Source organism: Stegodyphus dumicola, chromosome 5 (assembly GCF_044657685.1).
Source record: "Stegodyphus dumicola isolate Sdum_Otavi_A_Nest chromosome 5, ASM4465768v1".
Taxonomy (NCBI): domain Eukaryota; kingdom Metazoa; phylum Arthropoda; class Arachnida; order Araneae; family Eresidae; genus Stegodyphus; species Stegodyphus dumicola.
The window spans coordinates 157,919,789-157,935,389 of record NC_140772.1 but is presented as its reverse complement, the minus strand read 5'-3'; the positions used below and the strand labels follow the sequence as shown (position 1 = coordinate 157,935,389).

Genomic DNA, 15,601 nt, shown 5'->3' with positions numbered 1-15,601 from the left:
AAGGCAACGATGATATTCTTTTTCCTAAAAGGAAATGCGCTGGAGTTACAGCATGTGGTTCATCTAAGTCACTTCCAATATAGGAAATTGGCCGAGAGATAACCATACCTTCATTTCCGATAAGAACAGTTTGCAACTGCTCAGTGTCAGAAATGAAAGGATTTTTCGTAGAGTGACTTTCACGGAACGCACCATGCGTTCATAAAAGCCTCCCCACCAGGCCGCTCTTTCCACAATATATTTCCATTTCATTCCGTTGGCAGTATAAAATTTTTTTACTTCTGGATGATTCATTACTGACCAAATTTATTTCAGCTCAAGTTCAGCACGTTTGAAAGTACGTGCATTGTCAGAAAAGATCACAGAACACAAGCCTCTTCCAAATACAAAACATCGGAAGGCAAGCAAAAATGCATCTGCCGTCATATTACTGACTAGTTCCAGATGAACATTTCTTGTAACAGCACAGGTTATCAATAGAATATATTGTTTGTTTTTACTATCTTTTACAAATAATGGACCAGCATAATCGATCCCAATTACCGTAAATGGGGCTGATTGTTCTACTCTAAGAGATGGTAATGGAGCAACCATCTGGTCTCCTGGAGAAATGCTGAATCTTTTGCAAATAACACATTTACCTAAAAGAGATTTTATAACTTGTCTGGCCTTTAGTATCCAGTATTTTTCTCTCACCTGCACCAGCGTTATGAGATACGCCGGAATGAAATACTTTATTATGAGATTCCCAAATCAATAACTCAGTGAGTTTAGATTTTGACCGTAGTATAATAGGGTGTTTTTCATCCGTAGATAAATGAGTTTTCTCAAGCCTTCCTGTCACTAGCAATACATCTTCATAATCCAAAAATGGGTTTAAGCACAACAACTTAGAGTCTTTTGGTAAAGGTCTGCCATTCTTCAAACAATTAATTTCCTCAGAGAAAACGTCCTTTTGAACAGTTTTAAGCCCAAACTGTTCAGCACGATTATATTCTTCAGTAGTAAGAGGACCCATTGTACTAGTTTTCCTCCTAACAAACCACAATACACAAGAAGCCACCTTCAGTAGTTTGCGTAACCAACTAAACTTATTAACATCAATTATCTGATTGGAAACAATTGCGAAACTAATTATAGCAGAAAATTTATATTCAGCTTCAGTCTCCTGGTCTATTGAGTCATATTCAAATCTCTTCGGGTGGGGCCAAGTATTCTCCGGGTACAATAATCATTTTTTTGAAGTTAGCAAATCTTTACTAGTTAGTACTCTTGTTAACAAGTTCGCGGGATTTTTTTTACCTATACAGTGTCTCCATGCACTGGGATCTGTAGTTTCATGAATTTCTAATACTCTGTTTGAAACAAATTGCTTCCACTTAGATGCTGTGCCTTTTATCCAGTGTAGCACAATTATTGAATCACTCCACAGAATAATCTTTTCTAAATTAAAAAAAAAAAAAAAAAAAAAAAAAGACAATATTTGGCTAATCTTGCTGCAGTTACTGCACCTATTAATTCTAGTCGGGGCAACGTCACCTTTTTAATTGGCGCAACTCGTGATTTAGAAGCTATGAAGCTATGAAGCTAGTTTTAAAAGTGCCATGCGATGCCCTGTACCTAAAGTATGCAACCGCTACAAAAGCTTTTAATGAAGCATCAAAGAATATCTGTATCTGTAAATCTTCTTCCCTGTTCAGATTTGTGCCAAAAAAAAATAATGTCGAGGAATTTTCAAATTTTGAAGTTCTTTAATTTCATTACACCATGCTTGCCATTTTTCTTTAATTTCTCCGGAAAACATCTCATCCCATTCTACACTTGTCACAGCTCTTGTAACGTACACTTCACTCGAACTAGGAAACAGAGAGATAAGTCGAGATGGATAAAATATTTTTGCGGCTGTGTGTAGTACATTTCGTTTAGTACATTCATTAGTATCCAACGTGGAAAACAATGACCTTAAGTCTAGACATAATGTGTCTTCAATGTTATTCCAACTGAGTCCTAATACTTTTAAATGTGAATCAGCATATTCATTTGTTTCGATTAATGAATTAGAATTCTTCCATAAATCTTTCATAACTTTAGAGTTAGTGTCAAATTTTCTCATATTGATGTTTGAATCCCTTAAAATCAAAACAGAATCAGAAAGATAACTCATAAGCTTCTTGAACAGTGGAACTTCCATTAAAAAGACCATCCACATAAATAGAACTATTCAACATTTCATATGCAAGAGGGTGTGTATTCTTGTAAGTATTAATATGAGTTTTAACTGTTGCAGCTAAAATGTAAGGAGAACAAATGATGCCAAAACAATGTCTATTAAAATGATACATGGTTATGCGTTGGGTTTTGTCCCAGTTTCTAATACATTAAACATAAATAATTCCGGTCATCTCTCGTGACTTGAATTTGAAGGAATGCCCGTGCAATATCTCCGCAGAATCCAATTTTATGTTCTCTAAACTTCAAAATAATATCTAAATTAGCATTTAAATTCTTTCCGGGAAGGAGAAATTCATTAATACTATTACAACTTCCTTGTTTACTACTGACATCATAAACTACCTTAGTTTTAGTGCTAAAAGAATCTTCCCTGAAAACTTCTCTAATGGGCATTACATGTCCAATGAAACAACTATTGTTGCACATTTCAATAACCCCGTCATTTAGTTGTTCCTTCATAACTGCATTATATCTCTCAAATAATAACTCATCAGTCTTAAACATCTTTTCTAATGCAGAAAATATTTTGTCGAGCGGTTCCGGCGAGGTAAAAAATGACGTTCACCAGACACATTTGATCATCCCAGTAGTTATACACTCATGTCCATAAATTAAGGATAATGCAAAATCAGGCAAAGGAAGAGTTAGAAGCAAAACAAATTTGACTTATTTGTAAAGCCTATTTATTAAACAACTGGTAAAGAGCAAAAAAAGATGCTATATGTTTGATATTATTAAAAAAATTAGCGATTTTTTTCTCCCTGGAACAAATTACAAAAAAAAAAAAAAAAAAAAAAAAAAAAAAACTATTTACAAAAACCAATATTACATGGTTGGTATGATTGTTAATACATCGTATGTCTCCCAGACGATGCAATACAGCCCGTACGACGCCTAGTCATGCTCAGTATCAAATTATCGATCTGATCTTGGGGGATATTACACCACTCAAAAAGCAATGCTCTCCGAAGTTCCGGTAGACATGTAGGAGAAGGTTGACGAGCTGAAAATCGTCGGCCAAGCATGTCCTACACGTGCTCTACTGGATTCAAGTCCGATGAGAATGCAGGCCGGTCCATACGGGTGATATCCTCCGATTGAAGGCATTCGCTTACGATGTTTGCGTGGTGAGGATGGGCGTTGTCATCCATAAACACAAATTGTGCGCCCATGGCACCCCGAAACAAACGTACATGTTGTTCCAGAATGACGTCCCGATAGATTTGGCTTGTCATGGTTCCAATTTGATCCTGCAGGTCAGTTCTGGAACCCAGAATAGTTCCACCTCAAACGAGCACTCTTGCACCACCGTAACGGTGTCGTTCAATGATATTTTCTTGGAGGTAACGGGTACTTGGAGCTCTCCATATGAAAGTCCAGCGAGAATCAGACTGCAAGCTAAACCTGGACTCGTCGGAAAACATCACACAAGCCCACTGTTGCGGTGTCCACAATGCATGCTCTCTACTCCAGGCTAACCACAGGCGACAGTGAGTTGCAGTAAGTGGAACGCATCTGACAGTCTACGAGCATATAGACCAATCTGCCCTAAGCGTCTGAAAATGGTCTGCCTTGAAATTGTCGTACCAGTAGCTGAAGAGAGCTGTTGAGACAGGTCTGAGGCTGTGCTCTGCCTGTTTCTTTTGGCAGTAACTGCCAAATACCGGTCCTCATTCGGCATTGTAACTCTGGGGCGAAATGTGCTGTAACGTCTACTCACATTACCATTATCTTGGAATCGTTGCCAAAGCCTGGAGATGACACTCTGGGCAATTCCAAGTTCGTCTGATACTTCCAGTTGGGTACCGCCCACATTCCAGACTTCCGATAATTCTACCAAGTAAAAAATCATCCATATGCGTCCTTTGTGTCATAACTATTCGGTTATTACACTGAAATGCTTATAAAGAGCCTGAGAACAATTTTACTTCTTTGCCTGTATTCCGTATATATCACTCTCTTACACTCTCGTCATTGTGACGTACCATCGGTGTCATCTGGCTACTTCCTGAAATTTGCATATTATTCTTGACGATGTGTGTAGTGATTTTACAGGTGATATATTTATTTTAGAGTTCGATTTTCGCGTGACTCCAAATTATCCTTAATTTATTGACATGAGTTATTTGGCGATTCGATCAAAGTCCTTGAGCCATCTATTAGTATCTTCTTGGCTGTCCCCGGTGAATATACACGGGCTTCTGGGTAGTTGGTACGTCAGAATTGGTATTGGTGCGATGTTACTCGAAATGGAGCTAGCTACTGCTGGAGGATTATGCTCGGTTTCCTTCTCATCAACCATCTTTCTCGATCTTTTACGCAAATCCTGTAAGAGCCCAAACTCAGGAGAAAATCCTCTAATCCGCAGACTTCGGCGTGACTCTGTTGTAGTAACTGAGTGATACCCAGCGCCTCCACCAAACTATCGCGTAGATGAAGGGATCGTACAAATAAACAGGCAAGTATTCAAGTCTAAAGATTTTTTTATATCTCGAACTTAATGAAGAACTACTTATATGCAGCTGATGAACATGCTGGAACATTCCAGACTCTAAATATTCTGAAAGAATAAGAAGGGAATTTACATAAATAAGATAACATCAACAAGAAGGAAATTTATCAGGCATCTTGCCGTTGATGGGTTTTGAACCCGAAACCTTCGGGTTTCGAGTCCTGCGTCTTGCCACTAAGCTATGAGGAGCTCGTTCGAAAGGGCAATTTTCGCTACAGTATATTGATGACATTATTAATCTCAACAATTTTAATCTCATTGAAAACAGCAACATTTACCCAAATTGTCTAAAACTAAATAAGACCAATAAAAACCAAACAGAAATAGTTTATCTTGATCGACGTGTTCATACACTTAAGGAAATTAAACTTTTTGATAAACGAAAAGATTTTAATTTTTTTACTAGTAAACTTATTAATTGGAATTCTAACATATCTAAAAAAGTTATTGCAAATACTTTTTTTAATCAAATTAGTAGAATTAAAAAGGTTTACACTGAAATAGAAACACAAAAAGAAGAAATTCTAATCCTCACCAAAATTTTGAAAGATAATGAAATGCTTTTAAAATTCATTAATAGTATATTAAAGAAATCTGGAGTTGTCTACACCCTATAATATTTTTTAAAAGTATGAAAATTTATCTCAAACCTCCAAAAGAGAAGGATGTTTCAAAGTGATGTTTATATTTTTTTAAAGTAACTTTTCTGTTAGTAACCATGGCCTTATACAGTCAAAAGTCGTTAATCCGGACTCGTCGGGACTTCGGCGATTCCGGATTATAGATCATCAGTTTAACTCTCGTAAGATGGCATGCAGAAATTCTAAAATTAAAAATATGAAACCGTAATTTATGAAATAAAGAACAATTATGATCTAAAGGGTATCAAAATTTGCAAAAAGAAAAAGCTTAATATTTATTTGTTTACTTTATTAAACATTTCTTTCAATGTAAGTTGTTTAAGTTTTGCTTCGTTTCATGTGATAATACTTTCTCTTTAATTCTATTAAACAGACATAATTTCTTGTTCAGTTACAAAGTTCCGCTGTTCAAGTCCTATAATTGCTGTGTCGAGAACACCGACTAATTTGTCAATCGAAATTTTTTCGTTTTCAATAACCTCTGTCACTTTTCTTCGCTATCCGAAGCGAATTATAATGACGAGGAACTTGTTTTAAATCATATCAAAGACGGAGCATATCGAGATAAAATACATTTGGTAAGGAATTATAAGCCAAATAAAATAAAAACATCTGCGCTGAAGATAAGGATAGTGCTGACAGATCAACTTCCAATTCATTACGCGCCCGCCGCGGCGTTCCCCCCGCCGAGCAGCGTGAAATTGATAAACAGATTTCGGATTTCAAAACATACTTTCGCTTTAGATTCTTTACTTATTAACAAATATATATCGGAAATTCTATTTGATATAATCGAAAGTTTAGCTTACTTTTATAAAATTGCTCTTACAGTCTGCAAAAAATAATAAGCCGGATCCAATTCGAAAATTAAGGAACAACGCAATCATCAACATTAACTGAAATAGATAATTAGATAATTTTAGCTTATACGTCCATTATACATAAAACGCGCACGCGAAAACGTATTCTGCACTTGCGCACACTCATATGCGCAGTCGTAAAAGGTCTTACGCGCACGCGTAAACGCCTATGCGCATGTGTCATCGCGGCGCATGGGCAGAAAGTTTTTAGTTTTGAGGTCCGGATTATAGATCATTCCGAATTATGGGTGTCCGAATTAACGACTTTTGACTGTATATATATTCAGAGTCGTCATGAGAAGCCCATGAGGTGAAGAATTTTTTACTTAGTTCCTTAACTTCCTTTTTCAACTTTTTTCTGTAATTTTAAATTACAAAATTTAAGAACTAAAATCGAACTTAATAGATTTTTTTACTCATATCTACAGAACAGTTATTAAAAACCATTTATCACTTTTTGAGCAACTTTTTGAATCTTTTATTAGGGATTAATTGATTTTAAAATTTAATTCAAGTTTTACACTACATAATATTCTTTATTCCCATTTTTTTTTTTACAAGAGTCAGAATTTACTTAAATTTCATTCAATTAATATGCAATCTTTTTCTTTGACTAAAAAATAAAAATAAATTTTCATTGAACTATTTAAAAGTTTTTCTTTTGATTTCAAAATTACAAATTTCGTACAAGATTTTAGCCTATTGAGCTATTACTTTCTCGCCAATGTTTTTTAGTTTCGCCAGTAAAGCCGAAATGGCAATCCTGTAGGTCCCTATTGTTTCGCATCTCATATTTTAGACTGGTGTCTAATGAGAGTGCTCGAAGTTTTTAATTACTTCTTGTGTGTTCTAATTAGGTTTTTTTCAACTATGTTTTATAAATTCACTCCCATCTTAAGTCATTGGATTATCTGTTTAAAGGTAAACATTTTGATTTAAAATTTTTCACTGAAGTATTTTGTTTTTTCACTTCCGTTTTCAATTCTTTTAATAAAATATAATTATCTTTTTTTAAGGTTATTCTAATTAGAATTTACTTTATTTTTTCCTTGCTTTGGGGAAGGGCCAGAATTTTTGGGTAAACTATTATAATTAAAATACATTAAAAGGTTCATTGGCTAGTTCTGGATACAGAAAAGTAAGGATTTTTGTAGAAGAGAGATTTCAATTGATTTCATTGTTCCTCCGCCCCCATGATGAAGTAGGATTGAAGTTGACTGAATTCTTCTTCTGATTTTGTTCATTTTTTTTTTTTTTTTTTTTTTTTTTAAATTGGTTTTTTGCTTGTTTGAAATGTTTTGTTTTTTAATTTTTTGTTGCAATTATTTGAAATTTATTAATTATAAATTTCAATTTTTGGTCTTTGTGAAATATTAGTTCTAAATTTCTTACTTTAGGTCTTTAATGATAATTTTTCTGAAGCTTAATGCGTGGAAATACTAGACTTGTTTATATTTTGTTTTCAAAAGAATTGTTTTATAATTATATATGTATATATACACATATGTTTGGTATTGCCCATTGCAATAAAAAAGGAGGTGTACAACTAGATGCTATAGTAGTTCCGTACATAAAATTTTAACGTTCTACGGCTAATCGTTTTTCATACGTATGTATAGACGTTACGAAAAAAATCCATTTTGAAATGATCTTAAATCCATTTTACAATCCATTTTGGAAAAATGAATGCTTTATTCTGTCCGCGCGTACACAAAAGTTATCGTTCAAATGGATTCGAGAACGGTCAAAATGATATTTCCGTTGAAATATAATACCCGAAATATTCGTTATTGGAATACTTTTTTACTTTTTACAAGGAAGTAAGAATCTTAATAATGCAAATAAATGTATATGTATTTTCCTAGTTTTGGAAAGGAGGGGGGAAAATGACAGTCAAGCAGTGGTGAAATGGGTGTATTTTAGAGAAAGGCTGTTCTATATTTCAAAATTACTTCTGCTAACTGCTTTCTTTCATGGTGTAATGATTTTAATAGCTAAGATAAATGATTAAGGCTTATTAAGATTAAGTCAAAATGAAATAAGTTTTATCATTAAAGTGGGATATTTGATGCTTTCTATGAAAACTCATTTTTTTAACGTTCAAATTAATGACAATATAAATGTTGGCTTATGTCAGTACTTAATTACATTTATCACCTTGTATATGAAAACTTCCATATGGGCACCTGAATGTTATTTCTAATAACAGTGTCAATCTTTGTTCTGTGTCAGTGTTTCTTTTTTTTTTGGGGGGGGGAGGGGTAAGTGTATTTTCCTATGTCGGCGTACATTTTTCTTTTTTGCATGTTCAGATGTTTACATTCTTTCAACGGTTAGAAATTTTATACAAATCGAAGCTTTTTCTTAGGTCCTTTTCTGTGATTTTTTTTTTTCAATTTAAATTTTTTTCTGTTTATTAAACAGAAATTGATTATGTTTTTGCAATAAATCAGCATTCTTTCTAGTGGTTTGTGCACCTTAGAAGTGGAGTACAATTAGCTATGCATAAAGTAGAGTAGAATGGGAAAAAATTGATTTCTGTGTATATTGTTTCATCATTTCATTTTCATTGTTTCATTCATTCATGCATAATATTAAAATTTCATGTTAATTTTTTATTCTAAATATTTCCACTAACAAATACATAATAAAGCAGATTATAGTAAAAAATATTTAAGAAAATTGAACTGAATGGAATTTCTTTAAGAGAAATATTTAAATGCTTGAAATTCAAATTAATGTTTGTATACTTGTTTTTAAGGATGTATGCAAGACTTTTTCATTAATGAATTTTGCTTATTCTGAAAATATTCAAGAACATAGAGGCTATAAATGACTGATAAAATGTGTTATAAATCCAGAGCAGTTTCTTTTCAAAGCATCTATTGCAATATAATTTTTAGGCTTTCAGTCAGCTTATTTGGGTTTATTATATGTAAAATATTAAGTAAATAAATAAATAAATAAATAAAAAATTAAAAAAAAAAAAGAAATTTTTAGGCCTCTTCTTATCTTTAGTAATTGCTTTATTTTTGGAATATCATTTTACTAGCTGTCTGTAATTGAAACACTGGTAATATTTATTAACTAATACATTGTGAAAGCAATTTAGATTTATTCTGAATAATTTCTTATTTCTAATGTGTCTTCAGAAACCACTGCAGGAATCAAGTTGCAAATGCCTCTTATTTTAACAGATGGAAAAACGCATAAATTAAATGGTGATTGCATCTATTTTTTGAAATCTGAAGAGGGAAAAGTAAGTTTTAAGGTTTTGTTTGTATATTATTTCTAAAACTATCTGAAATGCAAAAGGAAACATTTCACTTTTTTAGAGAAAGGCATTACATTGAGTTACAAATCTTTTTGTGACATTTTTAGTACTGATACTATTATTTTATGATAATTTTTACCTGAAATAAATGTAAATATATTTTTATTTGAAATAAATGTGTATCATAATTAAAGGATTTCCAGAGTTATGTTTCTTTCTTAAATCTTATTATATTACATATGTCTTCATTGATTAGACATTTGCTTGAGATAATTAAGAAGCAATGTGTGATATGTCTAGATAATAAATAGATTTGATAAAAAAAGAAAAAATAAATAAATTTTGATTTTTAGTTTATGTGCCTGTATGTGTATTCAGATTGCAGCATTTCCAAGTAATTACATTTTAGTTTTGCTGAAGAAAGTTAAATTACTCTTTGTGTTTTTGCTATATAAATTTTGAATAGGTAAGTTTTAGGTATGTCCGAACATTTCCAAAGACTTCAGTCAAATTCCGAAAAAACATTACCTGCCTACTACCTACCTACCTACCATGTAAGAAATCATTCTATTTGTCAATCTTTTCTGCCATTGAGAAATTTCACTTTCTGCAATAAGCAGATTATCAGCATTTCAGTATACTACTATGTTTATTAATTTATATTAGTAGTGTAGATATAAATTCGCAGTATTGTGCTGAATGGTTTGTTAAGGCAAGTCGTCTAATAATTTGAGAATATGTAGGACATTGTTTACTTTACACATAAAACAAAAAATGCTGCTGCAGCTAATAGATTAGGTTAGGCTATTTAATATGGCAAAGCACCTGAGGGCTATCACCTTAAATTGAGAGATGCCTGTGTAGAGGACTTTCTAATGGAATTTACCTAGCAGGTATAACATAATTGAAGTTTATCCCAGAGTAGTAAGTTTGAGAATATGTGAGACTTGATTTTTAAAATTTAAAAGTAACAATTTCTCTTTAATAAAGCTTCAAATTCCAGAAGATCATTATGTTTGTAAGTGTATCACTAAAGAATAATTGAAGACAAAATATGCAACAGGTATTCGATGAAATCTCAGTAATGCAATACTTACCAATAATGCAGTTTTTTTTTATCACTTCCATCAAGGAAACAATGCTTGAAAATGGGTTATTCATTCTTTTACTGTGAAATATGAATTTTTCTTCACTTCTGTCTAAATACCAAACCAAACCAAACTTTCCTAGGATATGATAGTTACGGGAGAGTGCTGTACCAAACTTTCCATTCCCTCCAAACAGTGTTATTAAGTCTTGAGACTTCAAAAGAAGAAAAAAAGCCTGATATTTACAGGAAGAAGTTTTTATTATGTATTAGGAGGGGAATAGATTTGTAATTCAATGCAGTACAAAGTCCAAGGTCCAGACTCGTCGAAACTTCAGCAATTTTGAATTTTTCCAGAAAATCATCAGTTTAAATCTAGTATGGATGGCAATAATAAATATAAAAATTAAAAATATGAAACAGTGGTTTATGAAACTTATTTAAAAGAATTTCAAAATTTACAAAAGGAGCTCAGTACTTATTTCTTTGCTCTGTCAAGCATTTATTTCAATGTAAGTTGTTTCATTTTTTTCTGCTAATACTTTCTTTTTAATTTTGTAGTTGGACATAGTTTCTTGTTCAGTTTAAAAATTCCATTGTTAAAGTCCTGTAATTGTCATATTAAGAATTCCCACTAAATTATCGATCAAATCTTTTTCGTTCTCAGCAACCTGTCAGTCACTTTCTTTACTACTAATAGTGATATTCCTCGATTTAGAACAATACTACAGATTTTTGTTATCCATTAGTTCATTGATGATTTGTTGCATTGCCAGCACAATGAAAAACTTGTGTTATATTATTGTCATTTCTTACCGTTTCTCACTAAATTCTAAGAGTGTTGTTGTCTCTAAATTTTGCATCACAGTGTCTTTCCTAAATTCTAAAGATTATGCAATCCCTCAGTTTTGTTGCTCAATGTTTCTCTGAATTCTAAAAATTTTGCTCCACCTAAATTCTCCCATGTTGAGAACATAAGCAGAGCAGACCTTCAACTGGAATTGGGTGATTTGCAATCAGATCATTTTTAACAAGGAAGAACTGGATTAGACTTTTCCAAGTTGCTGTCAGGGGCCCAAACTCGCAAAACTTAGGGCTTACAATGCTGTTAAGCACGTATCTTTGTGAAAGCAGCTTTTCCAACATGAAATTTATATAGCCAAAATATATATGTTCGCTCTCTCATAAGTCACTTACTCAGTTGCTTCGTTTATCAACAACAAGTATTAAAGCTAATATTGATGCATTAGTTAGTGAAAACCAACAACCTCAAATCCCACTAATTTTTTGTAAGTATTTGTAATCTTGATATATTTTTTAATAAATAAAAATAATAATACGAAGGCATTTTTTTGTATACCATACCTATGGAAGTATGATTTTTGTATACCATACCTATGAAAAATTACTGATAAAGTTGCATACAAAGTATTTTATAATGCGGCCCTCCAAACCGTAATTTTTTTTAAAGTACCCCCTGGGCCACTTAAAGTTGGACAGCAATGACTTATGTCATCATTCTTTTTCATCTGTAAAATATCACCAAATTTTAGCAAGGTGGTCGAATTAATACATATATGCCAACACTTTTTATTTTCTACTTTTTAATATCATTCACACAATATAAGTCAAGCTATTTAATTAAAAAATTATTTTATGCTATGAATAAACAGTATTTTTACATATGACATTTCTGTCATAATCACAACCATAAAGTATTTTATTTCTAAAATTACCTTAAAATTTATGTATTATTTATGATAAAAATAGTCATGAATTTAATCTTAGACTATCTACAGAGTCATGAATTTAATCTTAGACTATCTAATCTTAGTATGCTCACATTCAGTCAATTTATGCTAATGCATTACTTTCTTCTGTTTTTCTTTAATCTTCTGTCCAACTCTTGAAATTTAAATCCTTCATGTGACTTTACTCTGCTAACAGCAACATATGCTTGACTTTTCTGTCAATAATATTTTTTGTCTTTAAATTACCACATAGTCTATAATGCTTTCTTGTACTTTATGTATTATGTGTTGTGTTGTGACTTACTCACTTATCTGACAGTAAGATCAGAACAAGCCCACAAAATCTATCATGGTAAGGAGAGCAACATTGCGCCTGTCTTTGGCAAGAGCTTGGAGCGCCATACAGATAACAGTAACAGTATGACTTTGCTCAGTTCCAGCCCCAATTTTGACGGAGAGCGCTCCGGTGGGACAGCTGTGAGCCCTCTTCTCCTACTGCTAACCTCTCGAGAGGGCATTGGGCTCGCCATAAATTTAGAGTGCTGCAAAGCTGTTTCCAAGTTCCAAGTTCCATGCTGCAAAGAGAGTATACATTTGTAAAGATCCATGCCTTCCCAGGGATTCAAACATGGACCCTTCGGTACAGTAGTAGGCTTCCCTGATCACTATACCATACTATCCGAAGCATGTTTTATAACCTGTGAAAGTTTGAAATTTTTATAATAGATACATTTTTGGAGGTTATAATTTTTAGAATAAAAAAAAACTTTTGTGTGTTACCTTTATTTATTAAATATCATGTTCTTCGCACTTAAATCATAAAATTCAGTTCAAGAGCAATATCGCAAAGCAATTTTAAATTAAGGATATCTTTGGAATTTCCAACACACAGTCTCACACGCTTGAGATAAAAATGTTTTTTCTGTACAACGTTGCCATTGCTCCCTTTGGAATCCTTGAGTTTTACAAAATATGAAATTTATAATAAAACAAATTCCAAATTTCAAATTTGGATTTCCAGATGTCCATATTTGCAGTAGGATTACGTCATTTAAAATTTGATGGCTCTAGGTGCCATTGTTTTATCACAATGCGAGAAAATACATACATTTATGTAGATTCTTTATTATTTAATTTCTTCAAATATAATATAAGGCGATAATATTAGATGGCAACAGTTTGAAAAGTGAAACAGACATTTAGAGTGATTCAACGCAAAATCGCAAAACAAAAACAATAGTCCCTCAGGGACAAAGCCCTTTTGGACTAAAAAAGAGAATATAATATTACATATTGCAAAAAATTGAAAAAAATTCAATTTTTAAAGGAAATGTTGGGAAATATGTATATAAACTTATAAAATGGGACAAATTATAAATGTAATACAGATTCTTTTCAAATTTTAAATACTAGTTCATCCTTAAACTCTTGTTTTATACAGTGGATCAGAGAGGAAAAGGGAACTTATTAAAATGAAATGAATACTAAATATAAAATGAATTTTCTTTAAAGGAAGTCAGGAATGGCATTTATAAAAGGCAAAGACTTCTGTGGTAAATTTAATTTCTTTGGAAGTATTTCTTTATTCCAGAAGAGGCAAATAAATAATAAATTGAATCAATGATAAAGTAATCTATGTAGTAAATATAAAAACAGTGCAACTTATAATCACACCATGACCTCAAGACCATGCTTCTGAAGGAATGCCAATGAAGAATAGAAACTTCTCTTTCTACTTAGTCATACTGCAGCATATTTTTTTTTTTTTTTTTAAATACTAAGAAGTTGCTTACTTAATGCCTTATTATCGTTCTTGTTTTAAAAGAAGACAAAGGGTCTGTTTTATACTTTGTGAAAATTTCAAAACTTTATGAAAGATGCATTTTTGGATATTGAAAATTTAAAATAGTGAACACGAAGTGTTCAAAAAATGTAGTGCTTTTAAAAAAAATCGCCAAAAAATCAGAAATTACGTTATAATTTTCATATAATCTTAATGTAAATCATTTTTCCCCCTATTTTAACCAATTGTACAAACTGTAACCTTGAGGTTTTTCATTTGTTCATTAAATGAAAATATGTAAGAAAAACCATTTTAACATTTAAAAAAAAATCTAAATTGAATTTTGAAGAAGGTCAATTTTCTACATTGTATTTTCACTTAAATATGTGTGTAAGATTTGTCCTCAATAGCTTATCAAAAATAGTTTAAAAAATTGATGGTTGAGTTTTTTTCACAGTGACAAACACCACGAGCAAATTAAATAAAAGTTTGTAAAAGTAGACAAAAACTAAAATCAATGATGGTAAGAAAAATTGCTCTTGTGGAAAGTTTGGTTTTTTTTTTACTAATTCATTTATTACAGGAAGATATGTATAATTTAAAGATTTTTCAGAAAGCTTTTTCAGAAAGGAGAATATACATAAGATTCTGTGAGTTAGAAATTTTGAAATGATTGGAAGTTTGCAAATACGAGGGTCACTCTGAAATTTTTTAGATGCAGTTAAATGGTACCAGCTAAACTTACCAAATCTTAGAGGTCTTCCTTCGATATTAATGCAGTTTTGTAGCCCAATTTTCCAAAGAGTAAGTGCTTCAAACCAACCGTTTTTGGAATCAATGAAAAATATGCTTGTATATGCTCATCAATATGATCTTTGGAATAAAAACAGCCAGCCATGTAAATTTTGTTTTAGATTAAAAAATAGCTACAGTCATCATCCATAGCAAGATCAGAAAAATAGGGTGAATGTTCTCTCATTTTAATTCCCCCCCCCCCGCTAAGAAATGGGACTGTCAATTTCTCTGAGAACATGCATTATCATGGTGAAGCAGGAGTCCCCCTAATTTTCACTTGTTGAAGAATTTCTGAAAGACACTTGGTATTGAACCAATTAGCTGTAATTATCTTCTGTCCTTTAAAATGATGGTTTTCACCAGTCCTTTACTTCTGAAGAAAATGGCATACATTACACATTTCAGTGCTCATTTTCTTTTCCTATTGTTAATTTGAGTTCGTCTTCAGGAGACCCATGCTTTACTTTTTTGATGTGTCAGAGCGTCAAAAAGTAGCATGTATATTTCATCTCCAGATATGATTTTAGAAATAATGCAATGTCCCTCATCGTTAAGTTATTTAACATTTTTCCGTGATGATTCCGACATGCTTTGCATTTTGGTGATCTGTTAATTTATGGGGAACCTAACAAAAAACTAATTTTTTCAGAAGTAATTCTTCATAAA

At 32.1% G+C, this 15,601-nt stretch overlaps 1 protein-coding gene across 1 annotated transcript in view; it reads left to right on the top strand.

Annotated features, from left to right (window-relative positions):
* The window catches only part of LOC118184242 (dynein axonemal heavy chain 8-like), a 442,084-nt gene that overhangs the window by 60,246 nt on the left and 366,237 nt on the right, over positions 1 to 15,601 (top strand). Inside the window, exon 5 of the mRNA XM_085817842.1 lies at positions 9,398 to 9,504. Within this exon, the coding sequence (XP_085673968.1) occupies positions 9,398 to 9,504 (107 nt within the window). The remainder of the gene's footprint in view (positions 1 to 9,397; positions 9,505 to 15,601) is intronic.